This window comes from Cebidichthys violaceus, unplaced genomic scaffold (genome assembly GCF_023349555.1).
Source record: "Cebidichthys violaceus isolate CVI_PGR_0920_01 unplaced genomic scaffold, fCebVio1.0.p SCAF_19, whole genome shotgun sequence".
NCBI classification, from domain to species: Eukaryota; Metazoa; Chordata; class Actinopteri; order Perciformes; family Stichaeidae; genus Cebidichthys; species Cebidichthys violaceus.
Genome location: NW_027176361.1, coordinates 9,780,152 through 9,804,517, shown reverse-complemented (window position 1 = coordinate 9,804,517; position 24,366 = coordinate 9,780,152). Strand labels below are relative to the sequence as shown.

The 24,366-nt window shown below is 39.4% G+C and overlaps 5 protein-coding genes across 6 annotated transcripts; all 5 read right to left on the bottom strand.

The window, feature by feature from the left end:
* Nucleotides 1-3,266: 3,266 nt before the first annotated feature.
* Nucleotides 3,267-5,040, bottom strand: LOC137874938 (uncharacterized). Its single transcript, XM_068713916.1, has 5 exons — nt 4,976-5,040; nt 4,123-4,845; nt 3,628-3,756; nt 3,505-3,545; nt 3,267-3,386 (listed from the first exon to the last, which is right to left on the bottom strand). The coding sequence occupies exons 1-5, from the start codon at nt 5,028-5,030 to the stop codon at nt 3,267-3,269; spliced, it is 1,068 nt and encodes a 355-aa protein (XP_068570017.1). The 5' UTR covers nt 5,031-5,040.
* A 2,966-nt stretch (nt 5,041-8,006) lies between these two features.
* Nucleotides 8,007-10,682, bottom strand: LOC137874937 (signal-regulatory protein beta-2-like). Of its 2 annotated transcripts, none has more exons than XM_068713913.1 (7): nt 10,590-10,680; nt 10,413-10,505; nt 9,990-10,334; nt 9,570-9,893; nt 8,574-8,705; nt 8,432-8,463; nt 8,007-8,329 (listed from the first exon to the last, which is right to left on the bottom strand). In XM_068713913.1, the coding sequence occupies exons 2-7, from the start codon at nt 10,453-10,455 to the stop codon at nt 8,153-8,155; spliced, it is 1,053 nt and encodes a 350-aa protein (XP_068570014.1). In that variant the 5' UTR covers nt 10,456-10,505; nt 10,590-10,680; the 3' UTR covers nt 8,007-8,152. The 2 variants fall into 2 exon arrangements, with proteins under 2 accessions (XP_068570014.1, XP_068570016.1); XM_068713915.1 differs by having other exon boundaries at nt 8,148-8,285; nt 10,590-10,682.
* Nucleotides 10,683-11,629: 947 nt separating this feature from the next.
* On the bottom strand, nt 11,630-14,820 carry LOC137874700 (uncharacterized). Its single transcript, XM_068713580.1, has 5 exons — nt 14,763-14,820; nt 13,928-14,632; nt 13,574-13,699; nt 13,443-13,486; nt 11,630-13,324 (listed from the first exon to the last, which is right to left on the bottom strand). The coding sequence occupies exons 1-5, from the start codon at nt 14,818-14,820 to the stop codon at nt 13,205-13,207; spliced, it is 1,053 nt and encodes a 350-aa protein (XP_068569681.1). The 3' UTR covers nt 11,630-13,204.
* Nucleotides 14,821-16,533: 1,713 nt separating this feature from the next.
* On the bottom strand, nt 16,534-17,999 carry LOC137874701 (uncharacterized). Its single transcript, XM_068713581.1, has 4 exons — nt 17,142-17,999; nt 16,935-17,060; nt 16,811-16,854; nt 16,534-16,682 (listed from the first exon to the last, which is right to left on the bottom strand). The coding sequence occupies exons 1-4, from the start codon at nt 17,902-17,904 to the stop codon at nt 16,563-16,565; spliced, it is 1,053 nt and encodes a 350-aa protein (XP_068569682.1). The 5' UTR covers nt 17,905-17,999; the 3' UTR covers nt 16,534-16,562.
* Nucleotides 18,000-19,841: 1,842 nt separating this feature from the next.
* LOC137874699 (uncharacterized) lies at nt 19,842-23,284 on the bottom strand. Its single transcript, XM_068713579.1, has 5 exons — nt 23,210-23,284; nt 22,381-23,079; nt 21,882-22,010; nt 21,759-21,799; nt 19,842-21,640 (listed from the first exon to the last, which is right to left on the bottom strand). The coding sequence occupies exons 1-5, from the start codon at nt 23,262-23,264 to the stop codon at nt 21,521-21,523; spliced, it is 1,044 nt and encodes a 347-aa protein (XP_068569680.1). The 5' UTR covers nt 23,265-23,284; the 3' UTR covers nt 19,842-21,520.
* Nucleotides 23,285-24,366: the final 1,082 nt, after the last annotated feature.

Genomic DNA, 24,366 nt, shown 5'->3' with positions numbered 1-24,366 from the left:
AGCATGGGGGTGAAGGTTAAACGGTCTAAATATAATGCTTTATTTATTTTCTGCATTCATAGGAGGAGGAGCAGCAGCGTCAGAAACGCGTTGCCATGCTTAGTTATTGTACGTCTTCAAAGCTACCCTACAGCGCAAAGCTTTCTAACTTCATCTTGCTCTTCAGCACAAGTTTTCCAACAATACAGTCACAACCGAGTCAAGTCAGGGCCGACATCTTGTTCGTCCTCTACCAACCAGAGGTGTAGTGGTGTGAATACGCAGGTGATACAGTGAATAACCACCTCTGGGTGGGGGGCTGCTTTTTAGAGCGACACATGGAGGCACTTTCTGATCGGACACACCTACAGTATTGACAGGGTGACAACATTGGTTTGTTAAACTAAGTTCTTTGTTCAGGAAATATCGTAGTTTGGGTTAAAATGACTACTTCATTAAGGTTAGATGACCTTCGTTGTGATGGTAACAATTTTAACCACGTGTTAAGGTTCGGAAACTGTTGCGGACATGCTTTAAAAGAGCGTTGACTTTCAGTAGGAAACAATAAGTAATTTCAACATTGTCCCCAACGTCCCCCCTTTGTCGTTCTATAACAACTTCACTTTACTTCCTCATTGCTCATGTCGTAGAGGGCTACAGAGCTTTGTCACTCGAATGGATGTTTGTCGTTTTGGGGCTTAAATGCTTGATGCTGTTGATTTTTTTGGGAGGACAGTTTCCTTTCTTTTGGAGCTCTGTGTTAAGGAGAAACTTGGGGAAAAATTCCCCCTACCCTTGTTCCATAACCCACAAGGTCTCGTTCCCAATTTATCAAATACCAACAATTGTCAGCGGCCCACTGCGACTTTTGTCCAGGAGACCACTGATGGTGTCTTGTGCGAAACTAATAGTAAAAGTGGACATTCCATCACATGAGTCGTTAGTGTCGTTATTCATGTGACTCACAGGAGCTGCTCGTCACGTGACTCGTTCGTCAGTCAAGTTAACATAAACCTAACTTCCTATGAAGACAAAAGTTTTCTTTTCAAAAGACAGTGTGCATGTAACAAGTAGAAACAGACACGCCATCCCTACCACGTCTCAAACTGACGCTAGAGCGATACCTTGAGTGTCATAGTTGTCATAATGGTGAATACTCCAGTGCTCTTTTAAAACAATCAAGTAATAAATAGGAATGTGTTTGAAGTCAGACCATGAAGATGCTTAAAGATGCTGGCAGAGGCCAACTCTTCAAATAGTATGTGAAACTTAAGCCAGGAAGGTAGACGGGCTTCATTGTAACCTAAACAGAGTCATTGTGAACCACTTGATCCTCATGCCTTTTGTAAGTATAAACACACATACTTCTGACAATTAATTCATATTTATTCATCTTTTATTTATTGGCATTTGCCCCCTCTACGCTCACAATAGTATCCACCGCACTGCTTGCAATGTAGTAAGTAGTTAAAAATGTCTGCTCAGAGTACAAACACCTCTACATCCTGCTGAAAACCACAGATGTCGTTGCAGTCAAAGTATGGGGATGAAGTAAAGTGAACAATTCTGTTTTCAAAGCAGAAACAGAGACAAAGTATAGTGACTAAATTTACAATTCTATTTTAAACAAGGCTTTACCCAACTTAGGCACAGAGAACAAAGCCTGATTACTTTAGCATTTTCTTGTACATTATTATTCCCTCATTATACTCCACTAAGGCCTGATCAACTGGCATATTTTGTAACACTTCAACGATAAAATGCTGGAACTGGACACTCTGCTGCTGTGCAGTCACTGCAACCTGCTGTTTATACAATGTGACGCTTATTTGTTTTCTACTTCAATACATTTTTACAGATTTTCCACATTTTTATTTATTTTTTTTATTTTTCACTCACTCGCTCAATCCCTGTTCACTGCAGTTCTTGTCACTTTTAACTCTTTTAACTCTAACTGTTTACGAGGGAGAGGACGGCCATCCTCTGACTCTCACCAGCCGCTTCTTTTGACCTTCAATCAAGGAGCTAGTGCACTAATAAGGACTCGATCCCTCACTGGCTTCCCACCCGCTTTCACTTCCATGTGTGTTTATTGGCACACACTTGCAGGTAGAGCTAGATGCCTGCAGCTGTCTCTACAGTGCAGTGATTGCCTGATTGTGATGTTATTGGAGTTTGACATGATTAGATAATGTAATGCTCATGAATTACAGAAAATGAACATTCACAGTAACATTTGGTTGAAAACAATGGATTTTAGAAAAACATTAAGACACAAAATAGTTTAAAGAAAAGAAAACTAAGTTACAATGTGAAGAAAATCTGCTTAAAACCACACAGACACAAAAACAAAGAGAGCAAAGGTTTGTAAATATGCATATGTCCAGCCTTTTCAAAGCATACATAGATCTCATCTGTTGACTGCAAGCCACGAGGGAGGCTATTCAAAGATTCTTACATCAGCAAGTTTGTTACAACATGCAAGAAAAACAAGTAAAGACTAAAGGCTTTTTTTTTGTGAGAATAACTTCCACCTCAGTATATTTTAGGTTCCATAGTCTGAACCAAGATGGCAAACTGTCTTTCTCCTTTCATCCTTGATAATGGCAGCATAGAACAGATCCTCTCCCTCCATTCTTAGCTTTCACAATAAAAGCCCTGGTCATATAATATTCGCTGCTGAGAATTTCTCATTTTCATATTTGTTATATATATAGAAATATATGTCACCGATATCTGTGATGCTTTTACAAACATATGTACACATGGTCAACGGTTAAGGTTTTGCTCATCTCACGAGAGACCGATACAACAAGTATAGTGATAGTGGAAATATGGCACAGCTGAACTGACATTGCACAGTTGGTGAAGTAGATTACTGCAACCCAAGGCTTTACCTCCATTATATGTATATGTATATATATATATATATATATATATATATATATATATAAGAAATGAAATGAAATATTGACAAAACTGTGTTTTAACAAGTATCTACATCACTTCTCAACATGTTAAACAAAATGACGTTTTACAAAGATATATATATATATATATATACATATATATATATATATATATACATATATATATATATATATATATATATACATATATATATATATACATATATATATATATACATATATATATATATATACATATATATATATATACATATATATATATATATATATATATATATATACATATATATATATATATATATATATATATATATATATATATACATATATATAGAGAGAAATGAATCATGTCCAGCTCTACAGCCTTACACTGGAGTACACACATGCAGTCTTGGTGTTGTCTCTCTGTCTTCTTGATCTGTTGGCCCTGTGATCCCTCAAAGCAGCATAATGGAGGTTGTCTGCATCTTGGTTACCCTGGTAACACATTTTCTTTCTTTATTTTTATGAATCACAATGAAGTAGAAAGAAGACATGAATTGATGCAATGTTAAATGTCAGAATTGAACAGTTATTTTGAATAGATAATAGTCACCTCTGCATTTGTTGCGGTAAAAGCTGAAACTCTTTGAGACTCTGTTGTGAAACAGAAAAAGCTTTTTATTTCAAATCCATCTTCAATGAAGACGAGCTGTTGGATGAACACATTTGTAGTTACCTGTGCATTGGCAGCTGTTTCTCTTGCTCATCTTGTACACTGAGAAAGCCAGTAAAACAACCAGGATGGTGGTGAACGCCAAAGCTGCACTCAGGAAATACACAAGAGAGTCCGGAGAGTCCACCTTTTCTACAGAGAGCCAGACATCAAGAGACATTACAAACCTTTCAGTAGAGATAGATTGATAAATTGGCCGATAGGTTATTGCATATTTATCAGTATCGGTGTATATGTCTTCAGATGCCAAACTACATTGAGAAATTGCGAAATGGTGTCTCCCTTTCAGAATTGGTCCACCAGAGAGCACTGACAAGTTCACTTTGTCACGTTCAGTAAAAACTCAAATCAAAGTTATACGTATCAAAAGTGTGTCGTGGCTCTGTTTGACTCCTTGGTGTTTTCATTTGCCTTTTAGCTGTTATCTCTGCATTGATGTAAAAAATTGATACAGGAATAGTAATAATTTCTTCTGTGCTAGAATTTGACATCACTTACTCACTAAGTTGGTCCGATTTCCAAACAGTATGTGTCCACACGAGGCAACAGCACAGTAGTAGGTCCCAGCATGAGACGGATTCAAGCTCTTCATCGGCAGGTTGTAGACACAGGTGTGTGTTTGTGTGTCTGGTTTCCTCTCACACTGATCATTTCTGCCTCCGTCAGTGTAAATGAGTCCTGGATGAGATTCTTCAGAGTCTTTGAACCAGTAAACACTGTGTTGTCCATCACAGGTCCCAGTGTCAACTGTACAGTTCAGAGTCACAGAGCCTCCTGGCTGGATGGTCTCAGATGTTGACTGATGGACGGAAATTGGGACGTTCAAACCTGAACCCTTCACACTGACAGTAGTGCCCTCCATGAAATCAAACTTGTATGAAAAGCTACTTGCGCAGTAGTAAGTAGCTGAGTCTGAAATTTGCAGATCTGTTATCCTCAAGTGATTTTTACCGATTGCAGTGTCCAATGTAAAGCGTGGATTCTTGAATTCAGCATGAAAAGTTCCATTTAATTCAGCATGAAAAGTTCCATTTGTGTCGTACTTGTAGAAGGTAGAGATGTGCCGTGGTTTCTGTCCAAGAATCTGTTTATACCAGTAAAGCTTTGTTGCTAAAATGCCTTCATAGAAACATTGCAAAGTTAAGGTTTCCCCAGTTTGAACTGATAGAAAACTATTCTCTTGATGAACAGATGAGGAGAAACTCAGATCGGTCGTCTGAACTGTAGTGATAGGAGAAACGAAGCAAATACACTTCATGATAACATGAATCAACGCATCAGAAGCAATGCCATGAGGAGTGGCCACACACTTTAAAAGATTCAAACTGCAATCACAAAAAACACAACTCACCCATTTTCCCCAAAAACAAACATGTCAGAAAGAAGACACACTTTGGAGATGTCATCGTGTTCAAATTCTTGTGTTGAATGAGAACAATCTAGATCCGTTCTACACGTTTCACTCACAACACTGTTTGATTGGCCAACAAAAAGTGACACTACATCCTAAATAGGAAACTTGATCACATGTTCACTGCCAACTATAGAGTCAAGTTAGTGTCACATCTGTGACGTGACAGTGCAGTTATAATCACTGTGTTTAATAGAAAGGTAACAAAACAGTATTTTGAGCAGATCCATCCAAGCATCCATACTTGATACTATACTGACATACTCGGCTCTTTTCAAGCAGCAGTAGGGAGACATAACACTGTACTGTGTGCTACATTAAAGAGGATTATTTTCTTAATATTAATCATAATAATAAATGTATTAATCTAAGGCTCCACGAATAATTAAAATAAAATGACAATCAGGCCTCTCTATATGACCCTAAGTGTGTATCGCTCCACCTGGCAAACTGTGGACAAGAAGAGGAGGGTCAGAACATGGATGTAAATATAACAGAATATAACTGAGTGAAATGTGGTGGAAGATAAAAATCCTTGTAAGAATAGGAAAAATGTGGAGGAGGAATCCTAGAGATGTTGAGAAGGAACAAATATATACTGTATGCACGTTCAGACAAAAACACTGTTCAGTCTGCTCCTTGGAACCGGATTCAAAGACAGAGGAAATTAAATATATATTTTTAGAACAGCTTTTATAGACATAACATATTTAGAGAACCTTCACCATATCTAGAATACAGAATAATTCTTTTGACATGTAGACTTATTAATGACAGACCTGATCAGTTTATTGATTAGCATTTAATGCGACAAAAACTAATAACTTTACATACTATTAGACCAATTAAAGACACTAATGAAAACATAGTCATAATTATCATATTCCATTTCTGCTAATAGATCCCCTGAAATGCCACGCACTGTACCTTTAAGTCCCCCTCCTGAAAAGCCCAGTCTGCTCTGATTGGCTCATGAGGAGAACATGCAGCAGTGGTGCAAAGGTAGTTCTCAAGCCGTGGGTGGAGATACTCTGATGGGGGGCGGTTCATTCTAAGGAACCTGCATGTGGAAGTGGAGCCAAATCTGAATGGCTTGTTGAATCACATGTTTTGTGATCTAGACGGCCCACAAAGAACTGACTGGACGTCTTATTTCATACTCCAGATACCCACATATATTTGAACAAGCACTGAACAAGAGAGTTTTTCATGATGTGTCGTCTTTCAGCTGCTGTTTGACTCCAGCGTTTAGACAGGCAGCAGGTCTTTTACTGTAAACTGGCCAACAGCTTTGTGGCATCTTTCATTCCATATCATAGTTATCAGCTGAAATACCATTATTAAAACAACATGATATACCACCGCTGCATCATCACAGACGCATGGTCACATTTTCCCCCCACATCATCCGATTGAAAATATAACTATGTATATAAATACACAAGTAATTAAATGCTAGTATGTAAAGATGCAAAGTGTATCTCTGTATGTTCTTCCCTCCTCACAGAGAAGACTGTGTTTGATCGGCTATTCAGATTGGATATCCTATTTTGGCAATGTGTGCAAAATACTCACCACAGTTGTAACTGCGTAGCATTGATTATTTGCTCCTTGCCTCATAAGCATGTAGGCAAACGGCTTGAAAAGAATCATTTTCAAGATAACAAACATTCAAGAACATTTACAAATACAAATTGTCGGATGAGTTGATGGGTTACCAGATTGCATTTCAGCCAATGCAATCCGCCTCTTATTGCTCTCAACATGGAGTGTTTACCTAAATTCAACCAAAACCTGCTCTTTTGTGACCAGAATGCTTCCGATACCACAATCTTGCCCAGCTGCATACAGACTGTGCAGATTCTGTTTATAGAGATTATGAACTGGCAAATGCATAAAGGCGCATGACTTTCATCCCAAGTTGTTTGCAGTGGTTTCCTCTGGGATTTAAAATCACACGGATGCTGACTGGTTGATGGATGAGTAGTTTATGGCTCATACAACACTGTCTGAAACCACTACATTATGATACCCCCCACTGCATTATTGCAGTTTGTTCAGTGAGATTGCATTTCCTATATTTGCATTTAAGACATGACCCTCATTTTACAGAGCTGCCCTTATAAAATGACTTCTCTTTGTTCTTGGTTTCTGACTGGGCCAGTCTTCCTGTGCTCAAGCGAGGACTGAAGTTTCCACCAGCGGAAACCAGTTCACAGCCGTTCATACTTTATTGACCACAGCAGTCAGAACAAGAGAATGCAGAGAGCTAGCTAGTTTGAAGGTTGTCCCCCCCCCCCCCTTCTTAAATTTCTTGCTAGAAGAAGTTATAAATAGACCAGAGGGGATTTTTGAGCATGTTCTGCTTATGTCTGCATCCAATGCTGTATATTGCGATTTTTTTTATTTGAACGTCTTTCCACTAAAAAAAAAGAAAATATATAGTGCACTCACTCCATACTGGACTGGTGACAGACGGTTTAGAGGATACCGATCTTTCTTCTGTATTTCACTGACCCCCTATTACTTTTACAACTACTTTAGATGACTTGACCCAGCAGACGCCTTAATACAGCAGTCAAGACTCCTGACAAGCAAATACACTGATGTTTCTACACTGGCTGAAACTTATAGCCCACCAGCTGATGACTGGACCTACCTCTTAGATCAAATGGGCCCATGTCCAGCCTCCCGTAACCTAGCCAACTCTGGCAGCCTTATGAGGGCCTCATTTCACTCCTGGCCAGAACCGGACTACAGCTGCCTCCAACACCCGGTGGTCGCTTGACTTGTAATCTTGCCAAATAGTTTACCCATTGATGTCAAAGAAAAGCAGGTCAAAGAGAACTGAGACGAATCAAATGCGTAAATTCAAAATAACATCACTTTTTCACATTGGACAACTTCAGTAAAGCCTTTCAGTTATTTGTACAGAGGAAGCAGCCCCACCAATACATGTATGAAAGCACTTTATTATTTCCATGTGAAGATAGTATGTACAATAGTCCACTGACTGGCCTTACATTGCAGACATGAGGAAGTGCTAAGCTGACTTGTTCATATTTGTTTATGTACCGTTCAGTAGATATGCATTTGATAGGAGCAGTTCCTACTCCGTCAGTCTTCAATGTCCCTGGTTTGTCTGCATTGAAGAGATGAAACTTTTCGGTTCCTTTGACAGTGTCTGATGTCAGAATAAATTACAGAGTCTCCACTGTATTTCACTGTAGCTTGAGTGGGGGGGAAGCTTCTGGGGGCCAAACACACAGGTGCATAGATAAGTGCATCACCCGTCTGCGAGAAATGGGATTCAAATGATTACGGCTTGTTCTGAAAGATGGCCAGAGGATATCAAACATTAAAAATGACGCTGTAGGTGCTGAGATGAACTCTTACCTGGTGGCCTTCAGAAGACCCATCAGTTGCCTCTGAAGAAACAAAGAGATAACTACAGTCAACTCCAGTTACAGCAACATGTAACAGAATTTGGATCTGACTCTGCTGCAGACATACAGCCGATCAACATGGGTTTAAATACCTGAGGAATATTTTCTCCGACTCTTGCATAGTGTCCATATAAGGATGAGTGTCACGATCCCCAGAATGATGTTTGACAGCATCAGAGCAATAACTGCTGGACTCAGCTCAGCTGGTTTGGTGACAGCATTGTCTGGAGAGGAAATTAAACCAACAGTGATTGATATCATTTTACAAATAACTAGCTGTGCAAGCAGAGTTAACGTATCATAATGTATGCAAATATTTGATTTAGGATATCTGTCACCACCCAATACAGCAGCTTCTCATAAGATTAGACTCCATTCTCTCGTCTCAAGTTGCTCATTAGGCTGTAAACAATGACCTGCATGCAGAAGGAAGTTGTTATCCAACATGTTCTGGCTCCAAAGGAACCCCAGAAATATTGGCCGTTGCCATTGGAGGCTAAATCGTTGTCAGAACGATAGCTGAAGAGTTCAGAGCTCGCTAACCTCAAAAACAATAACCTTGACCCAGTTAAATGATTCAGTTCCTTAACTTTAACAAACAGTTTTTATGGCCTAATCCTCACCATAATTTAACCATTTTATATTTGCCATAACCACAATCTGTCACTAAACTTAACAATACTAACCATGCATGAGTGGTGCAGAATGCAAAAACGTTGACTTTCGGGCTACAAATAACAATTCTTATTTTTAGTTTTTTTTTATGAATCTGCTGATTGTTTTTTAATGATTCAGTCTATAAAACGTGAGAAAACAGGGACAAATGTTTTGAATCTTTGATTGAAATATGACTGACCAATAAATTCATTATCGAAATTGTGAAAAAAACAGATTGTTTTCGTTGATTGACAAAAATAACATCAACTAATCCTTTCAGCTCTAGCTGGCTTTGGACTTAATCTGGGCTTTCACAGCACTTTTTGATACTAAGCTAAAGAGTGTCTGTGTTTATGATTCCTGTTATTTGCTATGAATTGGAAGTACTATGGACTAAAACTGTACATGTATAGGGACAGTTTCTGTCTTACTGTGAATATTAATCCTGGTCCCATTTCCAAACAGTGTCTGTCCACATGAAGTCACAAAACAGAAGTAGGTTCCAGCGTCATCGGAGCTAAGGTTCCTCATGAGATGGCTGTACAGGCAGGTAGTCCCTTCACTCTGACAGGTCTTCTCTCCAGAGGAGTAAATCATTTTTGGAGCAGAGTGATGAGTTTTCAGCCATGTGACACTAGTGTGTTCTGCTGCACAGCGGCCGGTTTGAACGGAACAGCTGAGAGACACAGAGTCTCCTGGCTGGACTGATTTAGACTCTGGCTGATGGACGCCAGAGTCACTCATCACGTTTGCACCTCGGGGAAGAAATCAAAGAATTTGGATCATTAGCATTATGTTCACATTACCTTAAGCATTTAAGTTGTGTTAACTGGAATACAGAGAATGAATACCTTTCAGCATCAAAAAGGTTCCTGTTCCAAATTGAATGTCTTTGAACTGCAAGACTCCGCAGAAGTATGTTCCAGCGTCTTCCCATGTCGTTGCAGATATGCTCAGATGACTGTTGATTCTGTCAAACTTGACTGAATAACGGAAATGAGATTCATCAGCAAATACAGTCTGGTTGTAGAAATAATTGAATGCCGCCACAAGCTGTAGTCCCTCGCCTGGTGTAAATTTGTACCACACTCTTTTTTTCAGTTCACTCTTTATGTGACATTCAATGGTCGCCGAGTTTCCGAGCTTCACTGTTTGGAACGCAACAGGCTGAGAGACGTCGCTTAGTTGTGCCACACCTGAAATATACAGACGGAGATGTGGTCAGCTTTGTGTTTGCCGGCACTCATGAAAAGGAGTGTATTTTTCTTACTTACTCAAAGACCAGAGCAGGAAAACATTCACAAAGTGCAGCATCATCTTGTCAGTCTGTCCTCAGCAGTACGGCTTCTTCTCCACAGTAGTTCTGACTGAAGCAACAGCAGAAAAACAAATTCATCACTTGTCCTACATTCTGCCACATCCTTCAGGTCTGATTGGTTCGTCATCCTCACCTTGCAGAACATGGTTGGCTGGATGACATTGAGGCAAAAAAAAACCGAGTCAAACCTTGGCCTGTTTTGTGATCTGTGTCAACAGAATGTATGTAGTTGATTGAATGGCAACACACACACATGTAAGTCAGGCAAAAATGGAAACTGCAATTTAGATGCATACTTGGAACAGAGGAGTTCTCAAACTGAAAGTGTGTTTACGTGCAAAAGGCTGGTAGGAAACAAATGTGGGTTTCTGGTGTGATTTCTGTCATTGGGTAAGTGGAGTTGAGAGAACGCAACTTGCTGACTCCTGTGTAGAAAAAGAAGCTTGTCATTTGGCTTCAAATTCAGAATTTCTTCTTCGCCAAAACAAGCGAACCAGGCAAACAAGCACTGCAGGACGGTTTTAAGGATGTTGTGTTGAGGGGTGCACCCAGGCGGCACCTGAAAAGTGAAGCCAATGCGGAAGTACCTTGAATTTGCATTCTTTCTACTGGCCATCAGGGGACGGCTCCTCTGGTTGCAAAAAACAGTCTGGTTGTATAGAAGTCTATGATAAAATGACTCTACTCCTCACTTGATTATTACCTCAGTAAACATTGTAAACATCACTTTATCGTCTCAATCTCTAGTTTCAAGTCTTCTTCAATACAGCATGATGTTCATTTAGTACATTATGTTGTCATTTAAAGCAATTAGAGTGTGCTTTAGGGCACACGGCTACCTTGTGATTGACAGGTCGCTACCATGGTGTTGTCTGTGTTCTTGTCTTACAACTTTAACCCTTTCATAGTGTGTTTTCAATTGATGAAAGTTAATTGTAACATTTTCATCGCCTAAAAAAACCAAGATGGTGACGGCTAAAAACCAAGATGGCGATGACCAAATGCTGAGCTCAAACCTGTGGGTGATGTCACAGTGACTACGTCCATCTCTTATATGCAGTCAATGCACCTCATCTCTTCTCAACACATACAGAAGATGACGTCACCTCATGGCATGCCAGAAAGTAACTTTATATATAGTAAGGCTCAAAGGCAGAAAGTTTTGCTTTTCAATCATCTGCATTTATTACCACTGCACAAAATTCAGTTCTTGAAGCAACTGGCAGTATTTCTTCATAACAGTTTACATTATCTCCAAAATTATTCTTACATTAGAATCATTTACATGTTTAACACAAAAAAAAGTGTGTGTGTGTGTGTGTGTGTGTGTGTGTGTGTGGTTTTTGAACACATTCGCCCACAACGGCATCATATTTTGATTCAAGTATTGCAAAATAGCTTGATCAGTGGACAGAAATAGGTGTCATCATTTTTTTTTCCATCTAAGCCCCGCCCACTTCAAACCCCTGAGAAGAGAACAGACAGAAAACTCTCATGTGAAATAACTGAAACTGTTGTAACTTTGTCACAGTTTGTCTAGGATTCGACTACTCATAGCAGCAAACTGATTAACAAAAGGGCCTTCAAATGCTGAAGCCAATGTTTCCACGTAAACATTCAGTTTATCTTAAAGACATTGCATGTTGACTCTGAAAACTTCAGATTGTAGGAATCAGTCCAGTTTTTTCCTATTTTGTGGTAAATGTCTTGACAACAAGTTCTCTCAAACACTCTAGACACCCATCCAGCATCAGTTTTGGACTTGTCAGGGACGACGTGTCAGGTTCTGCTCGTTACATGCATCCCATGTCTTTTAAAAATAAACTTCCGAAGTAGGTTTATTCAGTCTTAGCTTTACTTACGCAAAAAAAACTACTTAGTTGGGTATGGGAAAAGATTGTGGTTTGGATTATAATAAGTACCTTTGTTATGTAAAATAACTATGATTGCTATGTAAAGGGTGTCAGTAAAGTACAGTAGTTAGGTAACAAAACTATGGTAAAATAAGTCAACGTTGACTTGGTTTAACACAGGACATGAACAGCAGTCTCCTGGGCGACAGTCCCGTGTTTCCTTGACCCATCCAACCTCATCTCCCTCACACCATACACACACTTTCTTGCTTTTTATAAAACGTCAGTTGCTCTGAGCATCTAATAATGACGCTGTGGTTGCGACTCACACTGTGGTGATACGGGGTATCAGACGACAAGAGACACTGACCAAGCGTCGGTATTTGACACGTTGGGCGTGAGAACAGGATGGTCTTGAAGATTTCTTGGCCAATGAGACGACGTTAAGGCTTTAACTTGCCTTGACTCATCGTTCTGACTCAGGTCATATTTCTGCTTTTAGTCCTGTAACTGTCCTCTCTCCGTCATACCTTCTCTCTCTCTTTTCCTTTCTGTTTCCACTTTTCATTTATGAAACAGCATGAATTCATACATTTCTCTCTTTCATACAAGTATGAACATGAAGCAAATGTTGTAAATTTATTTTGCTATCTGATTTGCTAAAACATGACTTTGTTGGAGAACTGAACATTATAAACTTTTTCCTGTTCAATACAGTTAATTCAGTCCAAGCCAAAGCAAAATAAAGCCCTAAAGTAACAGTTTGAATCAACACATCTCTTAGGAAAGGAGTAACACTGGCTGCTTCAAGTCATAGTCACAAGAAAGACATAATGATAAGACGACCTCAGTGTCTCATGGGCTTGCTTGGAAACACTTAGAAGCATGTACACTTCTACTGCTTTATACTTGAGTACGTGCATTCAGTCTCTGCGGTGTTCCTTTGTCTTCTAGATCTGTTGACCCTGTGTTCCCTCACAACCGCGTAATGGATGTTTTCTTCATTTTGTTCACCCTGGTAACAAAATATAAACCACAATATTGTACTTGAGAGACATATAACAACTGTGTCCAGAAACATTGCTGTGCCTGAATGTTTGAATGGTAAAACAGTTAATCTGCACAACAAATACCTCTGCATTTGTTGTGGTGGGAGCTGAACATCTTGCATGAGACTCTGAAAAAGAATGAAAAGTGCCCCGCATTATAAAACCAGGTTGAGTGAGCACACACTGTCAGCCACAAAGAATAGTAGTTACAGTACCTGTACATTCACAGCGGTTTCTCTTGTTCATCATGCACAGTGAGAAAACCAGTACGACACTCGGGATGATAGTGAATGCTAAAGCTCCACTCAAGAAATATACCAAGACAAGAGAGTCCTCCTCATCTGTAGAGAGACAGACACCAGGAGACATTACAGAGCTTAAGTCTTAAGGGGAGATTCAACAGGTGAACAGGGTAAAAAGTTAACTAATAGATATCAACATGAATCTTCCCCAGCTGATTGATCCCAATAAGACAATATATATTTTTACATATATTCTATATTGCCTGTGGAAGTATCATACCGACTATATGAATATGAATAAATAACAAAACCTCTAAAGTCACTCACCCTCAAAGTCCACCTTGGTCCCGTCTCCAAACAGTATGTGTCCACACGAGGCAACAGCACAGTAGTAGGTCCCAGCATGAGACAGATTCAGGCTCTTCATCGGCAGGTTGTAGGCACAGGTGTGTGTTTGTGTGTCTGGTTTCCTCTCACACTGATCAGTCCTGCCTCCATACGTATAAATGAGTAATGGATGAGATTCTTCAGAGTCTTTGAACCAGTAAACACTGTGTTGTCCATCACAGGTCCCAGTGTGAACTGTACAGTTCAGAGTCACAGAGTCTCCTGTCTGAATAGTCTCAGATGGTGACTGATGGACCAAAGCTGGGATGTTCAAACCTGATCCTTTTACACTGACAGTAGCACCCTCCATGAACTCCACGTCGACTGTAGTGCTACTTGCGCAGTAGTAAGTAGCTGAGTCCGAAATTTGCAGATCTGTTATCCTCAAGTGATTTTTACCGACTGCAGTGTCCAATGTGAAGCGTGGATTCTTGAATTCAGCATGAAAAGCTGCTTTTTTGTCGTATTTGTAGAAGGTAGAGATGCGCCGTGGTTTCTGTCCAAGAATCTGTTTATACCAGTAAAGCCTTGTTGCTAAACCGTCTTCATAGAAACATTGCAACATTAAGTTTTCCCCAGTTTGAACTGATAGAAAACTCTTCTCTTGATGAACAGATGAGGAGAAACTCAGATCGGTCGTCTGAACTGTAGTGATAGGAGAAACGAAGCAAATACACTTCATGATAACATGAATCAACGCATCAGAAGCAATGCCATGAGGAGTGGCCACACACTTTAAAAGATTCAAACTGCAATCACAAAAAACACAACTCACCCATTTTCCCCAAAAACAAACATGTCAGAAAGAAGACACACTTTGGAGATGTCATCATGTTCAAATTCTTGTGTTGAATGAAAAGAATCTAGATCCCTTCTACACGTTTCACTCACAACACTGTTTGATTGGCCAACAAAAAGTGACACTACATCCTATATAGGAAACTTGATCACATGTTCACTGCCACCTCTAGAGTCAAATTAGTGTTTTGAGCAACAGGTTCACATATTTTGAGTTTTAAATCACTGAAAAATAACTTATTTGTATAAAAATAAACACATCTGTGACATGACAGTGCAGTTATAATCACTGTGTTTAATAGAAAGGTAACTAAACAGTATTTTGAGCAGTTCCATCCAAGCATCCATACTTGATACTATACTGATATATTCAGCTTTCTTTTCAAGCAGCAGTAGGGAGACATAACACTGTACTGTGTGCTACATTAAAGAGAATTATTTTTTTATATTAATCATAATCAAAAAATGTTTTAATCAAGGCTGCACGAATAATTTAAATAAAATGACAATCAGGACTAATCCTGTATGAAAAAAGCAAAATTCAATAAAACTTCCTTAATTGTGCTAAAACGTTTTCACGCCATCTTGAGGTGTTTTTTTCCTTTGTCGAAAAAGAGTTGATGGGCAAATAGCATGTGGAAACGCCTTTTTTCCAAAACCATTCTGACGTTGTGAACATTAACTCACATGACTGATCAGCTGTTTCTTCTGTCAGCATCTTTATGGATGTATATTTATATGTCTTTGTCACCAAACAACATGAAACATGACCAACACTAGCCGACATGAAGGACAATTCAAACTTGAGAAATCAAAACTAATTCATGAGGACCTCTCTTAATTTTTGCCAAGTGGACAAAACTACACAGCCTAGTTTTGCACCATTTTAAAAGTGATTTTAAAATTGGCTTGACAGTTGAATGAGAACAGGGCTGTTGTGAGGCCACAGCAGATCTATGGTCAAGGTGAACTATGGGATCATAGGACTCTGACAGTAACACAGTCTGATCCTTCAGACTGTGTTTCCCTCGAGGATCACGCAGGAACCAAAGCAGGCTCTTTTCACCTGCTGGGGTTTGGATGTGGACAAATGGGTTTTCATGATAATGATTTTAGGCCGCCTTGCTGCAAAGAGAATGTCCTCTTGTGGGACAGAAAAGACAACTTCACTGAGCCTGTATTACTCCCAGTTCTTAACTTAAGATCATAAAGTACAGCATCATGCTTTTAGGTCAATAAAAGAAACACCTTCTTGTGACGGAACAATTGAGTTTCACATCTTGTTGGTTTGGGTGAGGTCAACCACATTCTCTGCTATGTTTGAAGAAGCCCCTTAATTAAACATGCGCACACACATTGTTTCAAGCTATTCAAATATGTTTATTTTTTATCATTGATGACATGAATTTCACATACAAAAACCACCATGTGACTTGGTTATAGAAAACAACAATGAGGATGAACACAGAAAGTATGAGATGATCTTGAAGCTAGAAGCATTTGAGTGACTTTTACAGGGTCGGTGAATCTGAGCTAAATATGCTGATTAAGACAAGAAAAAAATGAACAAGATACCTGGTTTAAAGATAACCTGCTTCAGACCACACAGACAACAAATGAGTATCCTAAATATGCACATTAGCGAAGGATAGAAATATTTAATATTGGCTACGAAGAAGATATAAAATCCTATTCATTTCCAACTTGGATATAAATTTCCATTACACTAAGAGAAAACACTGTCTTGCTCAAAAGTACAAATGTAATATGTCCAGTTCTACTGCTTCACGCTGTAGTACACACATTCACTCCAGGTCTGATCCCTCTGTCTTCTTGATCCGTTGTGCAGGTGGACACTTAAAGCCGCATAGTACAGGATTTCTGCGTTTTGGTAACCCTGGAAACAAACCATATATAATTTGACCATTAGTAGATTAAACAATATCCAGGAAACAATGCATTGTCAATTTAAAAAAGGTGTCTGAATGGTATTTTAGCAGTTAATTTAATTTAATTTATATTCACCTTTGCATTTGCTGTGGAGGGAGCTGGGAATCTTGCGTGAGACTCTGTAAAAGAGACAAATCTTTTTTATTCAAAAGCCAAATTCAGTGAACACAAGCTGCCAGATACAAACAGCACTAGTTACCTGTGCTTTGGCAGCTGTTTGTCTTGTTCATCATGCACACTGAGAGAGCCAGTAAAACACTCAGGATGGTAGTGAACGTCAAAGCTCCACTCAAGAGATACACCGAGACAAGAGAGTCCAGCTCACCTGCAGAGAGACAGACAGCAGAAACATGTCGCTTTTAAGCACCAATGAGACGCAACAACCTCGGCTAAACAAATCACTCACCCTCAAAGTCCAGCTTGGTCCCGTCTCCAAACAGTATGTGTCCACACGAGGCAACAGCACAGTAGTAGGTCCCAGCCTGAGACGGATTCAGGCTCTTCATCGGCAGGTTGTAGACACAGGTGTGTGTTTGTGTGTCTGGTTTCCTCTCACACTGATCATTCCTGCCTCCATCAGTGTAAATGAGTCCTGGATGAGATTCTTCAGAGTCTTTGAACCAGTAAACACTGTGTTGTCCATCACAGGTCCCAGTGTCAACTGTACAGTTCAGAGTCACAGAGCCTCCTGGCTGGATGGTCTCAGATGTTGGCTGGATGGTCTCAGATGTTGACTGATGGACCAAAGTTGGGACGTTCAAACCTGAATCCTTCAAACTTACAGTAGTACCCTCCATGAAATCCACGTCGACTGTAGTGCTACTTGCGCAGTAGTGAGTAGCTGAGTCGGAAATTTGCAGATCTGTTATGCTCAAGTGATTTTTACCGACTGCAGTGTCCAATGTGAAGCGTGGATTCTTGAATTCAGCATGAAAAGCTGCTTTTTGGTCGTATTTGTAGAAGGTAGAGATGTGCCGTGGTTTCTGTCCAAGAATCTGTTTATACCAGTAAAGCCTTGTTGCTAAACCGTCTTCATAGAAACATTGCAACGTTAAGCTTTCCCCAGTTTGAACTGATAGAAAACTCTTCTCTTGATGAACAGATGAGGAGAAATTCAGATCGGTCGTCTGAACTGTAGTGATAGGAGAGACGAAGCAAATACACTTCATGATAACATGAATCAACGCATCAGAAGCAATGCCATGAGGAGTGGCCACACACTTTAAAAGATTCAAACTGCAATCACAAAAAACACAACTCACCCATTTTCCCCAAAAACAAACATGTCAGAAAGAAGACACACTTTGGAGATGTCATCATGTTCAAATTCTTGTGTTGAATGAAGAGAATCTAATACTTTCTCCACTCTTTAGAGACAAGACTGTGTTTGATTGGCCAACCTGATGTGACACCGTGCTGTACGTTCTACTTAGGAAACCTGATCACACGCTCACTTCCATCTATAGAGTCAAGTTTGGTTCATGAAAAGATTCACATGGTGAGAGAGGAACATGTAGAAATCAATGGCTCTGTATCTTGGTATTACATATAAAATAATGGGAAAATAGATCACAGGTATATACAGTAATGTACACTAGCATTGACTTACAGTGGAGTCTAATTTGGCTCAACATCTTCATCATTAGCTGATACAGACACATTTAGGACTGATAATTTACCTGTTAATAAACCACGTCGACATCCTGCTGAAAACCACAGCTGCTGCACTGACAGAGATACGAAGATAAAGCATGGGGGTGAAGGTTAAACGGTCTAAATATAATGCTTTATTTATTTTCTGCATTCATAGGAGGAGGAGCAGCAGCGTCAGAAACGCGTTGCCATGCTTAGTTATTGTACGTCTTCAAAGCTACCCTACAGCGCAAAGCTTTCTAACTTCATCTTGCTCTTCAGCACAAGTTTTCCAACAATACAGTCACAACCGAGTCAAGTCAGGGCCGACATCTTGTTCGTCCTCTACCAACCAGAGGTGTAGTGGTGTGAATACGCAGGTGATACAGTGAATAACCACCTCTGGGTGGGGGGGCTGCTTTTTAGAGCGACACATGGAGGCACTTTCTGATCGGACACACCTACAGTATTGACAGGGTGACAACATTGGTTTGTTAAACTAAGTTCTTTGTTCAGGAAATATCGTAGTTTGGGTTAAAATGACTACTTCATTAAGGTTAGATGACCTTCGTTGTGATGGTAACAATTTAAACCACGTGTTAAGGTTCGGAAACTGTTGCGGACATGCTTTAAAAGAGCGTTGACTTTCAGTAGGAAACAATAAGTAATTTCAACATTGTCCCCAACGTCCCCCCTTTGTCGTTCTATAACAACTTCACTTTACTTCCTCATTGCTCATGTCGTAGAGGGCTACAGAGCTTTGTCACTCGAATGGATGTTTGTCGTTTTGGGGCTTAAATGCTTGATGCTGTTGATTTTTTTGGGAGGACAGTTTCCTTTCTTTTGGAGCTCTGTGTTAAGGAGAAACTTGGGGAACAATTCTCCCTACCCTTGTTCCATAACCCACAAGGTCTCGTTCCCAATTTATCAAATACCAACAATTGTCAGCGGCCCACTGCGACTTTTGTCCAGGAGACCACTGATGGTGTCTTGTGCGAAACTAATAGTAAAAGTGGACATTCCATCACATGAGTCGTTAGTGTCGTTATTCATGTGACTCACAGGAGCTGCTCGTCACGTGACTCGTTCGTCAGTAAAGTTAACATAAACCTAACTTCCTGTGAAGACAGAAGTTTTCTTTTCAAAAGACAGTGTGCATGTAACAAGTAGAAACAGACACGCCATCCCTACCACGCCTCAAACTGACGCTAGAGCGGTACCTTGAGTGTCATAGTTGTCATAATGGCGAATACTCCAGTGCTCTTTTAAAACAATCAAGTAATAAATAGGAATGTGTTTGAAGTCAGACCATGAAGATGCTTAAAGATGCTGGCAGAGGCCAACTCTTCAAATAGTATGTGAAACTTAAGCCAGGAAGGTAGACGGGCTTCATTGTAACCTAAACAGAGTCATTGTGAACCACTTGATCCTCATGCCATTTGTAAATATAAACACACATACTTCCGACAATGAATTCATATATATTCATCTTTTATTTATTGGCATTTGCCTCCTTTACGCTCACAATAGTATCCACCGCACTGCTTGCAAAGTAGTAAGTAGTTAAAAATGTCTGCTCAGAGTACAAACACCTCTACATCCTGCTGAAAATCACAAATGTCGTTGCAGTGAAAGTATGGGGATGAAGTAAAGTGAACAATTCTGTTTTCAAAGCAGAAACAGAGACAAAGTATAGTGACTAAATTTACACTTCTATTTTAAACAAGGCTTTACCCAACTTAGGCACAGAGAGCAAAGCCTGATTACTTTAGCATTTTCTTGTACATTATTATTCCCTCATTATACTCCACTAAGACCTGATCAACTGGCATATTTTGTAACACTGTAACGATAAAATGCTGGAACTGGACACTCTGCTGCTGTGCAGTCACTGCAACCTGCTGTTTATACAATGTGACGCTTATTTGTTTTCTACTTCAATACATTTTTACAGATTTTCCACATTTTTTTTATTTTTTTTTATTTTTCACTCAATCGCTCAATCCCTGTTCACTGCAGTTCTTGTCACTTTTAACTCTTTTAACTCTAACTGTTTACGAGGGAGAGGACGGCCATCCTCTGACTCTCACCAGCCGCTTCTTTTGACCTGCAATCAAGGAGCTAGTGCACTAATAAGGACTCGATCCCTCACTGGCTTCCCACCCGCATTCACTTCCATGTGTGTTTATTGGCACACACTTGCAGATAGAGTTCCTGCAGATTTAAACCAGATGCCTGCAGCAGTCTCTACAGTGCAGTGATTGCCTGATTGTGATGTTATTGGAGTTTGACATGATTAGATAATATAATGCTCATGAATTACAGAAAATGAACATTCACAGTAACATTTGGTTGAAAACAATGGATTTTAGAAAAACATTAAGACACAAAATAGTTTAAAGAAAAGAAAACTAAGTTACAATGTGAAGAAAATCTGCTTAAAACCACACAGACACAAAAACAAAGAGAGCAAAGGTTTGTAAATATGCATATGTCCAGCCTTTTTAAAGCATACGTAGATCTCATCTGTTGACTGCAAGCCACGAGGGAGGCTATTCAAAGATTCTTACATCAGCAAGTTTGTTACAACATGCAAGAAAAACAAGTAAAGACTAAAGGCTTTTTATTGTGAGAATAACTTCCACCTCAGTATATTTTAGGTTCCATAGTCTGAACCAAGATGGCAAACTGTCTTTCTCCTTTCATCCTTGATAATGGCAGCATAGAACAGATCCTCTCCCTCCATTCTTAGCTTTCACAATAAAAGCCCTGGTCATATAATATTTGCTGCTGAGAATTTCTCATTTTCATGTTTATTTGTTATATATATAGAAAAATATGTCGCCGATATCTGTGATGCTTTTACAAACATATGTACACATGGTCAACGGTTAAGGTTTTGCTCATCTCACGAGAGACCGATACAACAAGTATAGTGATAGTGGAAATATGGCACAGCTGAACTGACATTGCACAGTTGGTGAAGTAGATTACTGCAACCCAAGGCTTTACCTCCATTATATGTATATATATGAAATATTGACAAAACTGTGTTTTAACAAGTATCTACATCACTTCTCAACATGTTAACAGCTGTAAACAAAATGACGTTTTACAAAGAAATATATATATAGAAACGAATCATGTCCAGCTCTACAGCCTTACACTGGAGTACACACATGCAGTCTTGGTGTTGTCTCTCTGTCTTCTTGATCCGTTGGCCCTGTGATCCCTCAAAGCAGCATAATGGAGGTTGTCTGCATCTTGGTTACCCTGGTAACACATTTTCTTTATTTATTTTTATGAATCACAATGAAGTAGAAAGAAGACATGAATTGATGCGATGTTAAATGTCAGAATTGAACAGTTATTTTGAATAGATAATAGTCACCTCTGCATTTGTTGCGGTAAAAGCTGAAACTCTTTGAGACTCTGTTGTGAAACAGAAAAAGCTTTTTATTTCAAATCCATCTTCAATGAAGACGAGCTGTTGGATGAACACATTTGTAGTTACCTGTGCATTGGCAGCTGTTTCTCTTGCTCATCTTGTACACTGAGAAAGCCAGTAAAACAACCAGGATGGTGGTGAACGCCAAAGCTGCACTCAGGAAATACACAAGAGAGTCCGGAGAGTCCACCTTTTCTACAGAGAGCCAGACATCAAGAGACATTACAAACCTTTCAGTAGAGATAGATTGATAAATCGGCCGATAGGTTATTGCATATTTATCAGTATCGGTGTATATGTCTTCAGATGCCAAACTTGGTTTAGAAATTGAGAAATGGTGTCTCCCTTACAGAGTTGGTCCACCAGAGAGCACTGACAAGTTCACTTTGTCACGTTCAGTAGAAACTCTATCAAATCAAAGTTATACGTATCAAAAGTGTGTCGTGGCTCTGTTTGACTCCTTGGTGTTTTCATTTGCCTTTTAGCTGTTATCTCTGCATTGATGTAAAAAATTGATAAAGGAATAGTAATAATTTCTTCTGTGCTAGAATTTGACATCACTTACTCACTAAGTTGGTCCGATTTCCAAACAGTATGTGTCCACACGAGGCAACAGCACAGTAGTAGGTCCCAGCATGAGACGGATTCAAGCTCTTCATCGGCAGGTTGTAGACACAGGTGTGTGTTTGTGTGTCTGGTTTCCTCTCACACTGATCATTTCTGCCTCCGTCAGTGTAAATGAGTCCTGGATGAGATTCTTCAGAGTCTTTGAACCAGTAAACACTGTGTTGTCCATCACAGGTCCCAGTGTCAACTGTACAGTTCAGAGTCACAGAGATTCCTGGCTGGATGGTCTCAGATGTTGACTGATGGACAGAAACTGGGACGTTCAAACCTGAACCCTTCACACTGACAGTAGTGCCCTCCATGAAATCAAACTTGAATGAAAAGCTACTTGCGCAGTAGTAAGTAGCTGAGTCCGAAATTTGCAGATCTGTTATCCTCAAGTGATTTTTACCGACTGCAGTGTCCAATGTGAAGCGTGGATTCTTAAATTCACCGTGAAAAGTTCCATTTTTGTCGTACTTGTAGAAGGTAGAGATGTGCCGTGGTTTCTGTCCAAGAATCTGTTTATACCAGTAAAGCCTCAATGCAAAACCGTCTTCATGGAAACATTGCAAAGTTAAGGTTTCCCCACTTTGAACTGATAGAAAACGATTCTCTTGATGAACAGATGAGGAGAAACTCAGATCGGTCGTCTGAACTGTAGTGATAGGAGAGACGAAGCAAATACACTTCATGATAACATGAATCAGCGCATCAGAAGCAATGCCATGAGGAGTGGCCACACACTTTAAAAGATTCAAACTGCAATCACGAAAAACACAACTCACCCATTTTCCCCAAAAACAAACATGTCAGAAAGAAGACACACTTTGGAGATGTCATCGTGTTCAAATTCTTGTGTTGAATGAAGAGAATCTAGATCCCTTCTACACGTTTCACTCACAACACTGTTTGATTGGCCAACAAAAAGTGACACTACATCCTATATAGGAAACTTGATCACATGTTCACTGCCACCTCTAGAGTCAAATTAGTGTTTTGAGCAACAGGTTCACATATTTTGAGTTTTAAATCACTGAAAAATAACTTACATTTGTATAAAAATAAGCACATCTGTGACGTGACAGTGCAGTTATAATCACTGTGTTTAATAGAAAGGTAACTAAACAGTATTTTTAGCAGTTCCATCCAAGTATCCATACTTGATACTATACTGACATACTCGGCTCTTTTCAAGCAGCAGTAGGGAGACATAACACTGTAGTGTGTGCTACATTAAAGAGGATTATTATCTTAATATTAATCATAATAATAAATGTATTAATCTAAGGCTCCACGAATAATTAAAATAAAATGACAATCAGGCCTCTCTATATGACCCTAAGTGTGTATCGCTCCACCTGGCAAACTGTGGACAAGAAGAGGAGGGTCAGAACATGGATGTAAATATAACAGAATATAACTGAGTGAAATGTGGTGGAAGATAAAAATCCTTGTAAGAATAGGAAAAATGTGGAGGAGGAATCCCAGAGATGGTGAGAAGGAACAAATATATACTGTATGCACGTTCAGACAAAAACACTGTTCAGTCTGCTCCTTGGAACCGGATTCAAAGACAGAGGAAAATAAATATATATTTTTAGAACAGCTTTTATAGACATAACATATTTGGAGAACCTTCACCATCTCTAGAATACAGAATAATTCTTTTGACATGTAGACTTATTAATGACAGACCTGATCAGTTTATTGATTAGCATGTAATGTGACAAAAACTAATAACTTTACATACTGTTAGACTAATTAAAGACACTAATGAAAACATAGTCATAATTATCATATTCCATTTCTGCTAATAGATCCCCTGAAATGCCACGCACTGTACCTTTAAGTCCCCCTCCTGAAAAGCCCAGTCTGCTCTGATTGGCTCATGAGGAGAATATGCAGCAGTGGTGCAAAGGTAGTTCTCAAGCCGTGGATGGAG

Excerpts from the sequence above, each read along its gene's own strand:
- LOC137874937 (XM_068713913.1), bottom strand. The coding sequence starts at position 10,455 with ATGATGCTGCACTTTGTGAATGTTTTCCTGCTCTGGTCTTTGA. Across the intron at positions 8,706-9,569 it reads GACCAGGATTAATATTCACA|ACAATGCTGTCACCAAACCA; the intron begins GTAAGACAGAAA and ends TTTCCTCTCCAG. Across the intron at positions 8,330-8,431 it reads GGTCTTCTGAAGGCCACCAG|ACGGGTGATGCACTTATCTA; the intron begins GTAAGAGTTCAT and ends CATTTCTCGCAG.
- LOC137874938 (XM_068713916.1), bottom strand. The coding sequence starts at position 5,030 with ATGACATCTCCAAAGTGTGTCTTCTTTCTGACATGTTTGTTTTTGGGG. Across the intron at positions 3,757-4,122 it reads AAATCGGACCAACTTAGTGA|AAAAGGTGGACTCTCCGGAC; the intron begins GTAAGTGATGTC and ends GGCTCTCTGTAG. Across the intron at positions 3,387-3,504 it reads TTACCGCAACAAATGCAGAG|GGTAACCAAGATGCAGACAA; the intron begins GTGACTATTATC and ends ATGTGTTACCAG.
- LOC137874701 (XM_068713581.1), bottom strand. The coding sequence starts at position 17,904 with ATGAAGTGTATTTGCTTCGTCTCTCCTATCACTACAGTTCAGACGACC. Across the intron at positions 16,855-16,934 it reads AAACAGCTGCCAAAGCACAG|AGTCTCACGCAAGATTCCCA; the intron begins GTAACTAGTGCT and ends TCTCTTTTACAG. Across the intron at positions 16,683-16,810 it reads CCTCCACAGCAAATGCAAAG|GGTTACCAAAACGCAGAAAT; the intron begins GTGAATATAAAT and ends GTTTGTTTCCAG.
- LOC137874700 (XM_068713580.1), bottom strand. The coding sequence starts at position 14,820 with ATGATGACATCTCCAAAGTGTGTCTTCTTTCTGACATGTTTGTTTTTG. Across the intron at positions 13,700-13,927 it reads GACCAAGGTGGACTTTGAGG|ATGAGGAGGACTCTCTTGTC; the intron begins GTGAGTGACTTT and ends GTCTCTCTACAG. Across the intron at positions 13,325-13,442 it reads CCACCACAACAAATGCAGAG|GGTGAACAAAATGAAGAAAA; the intron begins GTATTTGTTGTG and ends TTTTGTTACCAG.
- LOC137874699 (XM_068713579.1), bottom strand. The coding sequence starts at position 23,264 with ATGACATCTCCAAAGTGTGTCTTCTTTCTGACATGTTTGTTTTTGGGG. Across the intron at positions 23,080-23,209 it reads TTTGTTTTTGGGGAAAATGG|TTCAGACGACCGATCTGAGT; the intron begins GTGAGTTGTGTT and ends CTATCACTACAG. Across the intron at positions 21,800-21,881 it reads AAACAGCTGCCAATGCACAG|AGTCTCAAAGAGTTTCAGCT; the intron begins GTAACTACAAAT and ends GTTTCACAACAG.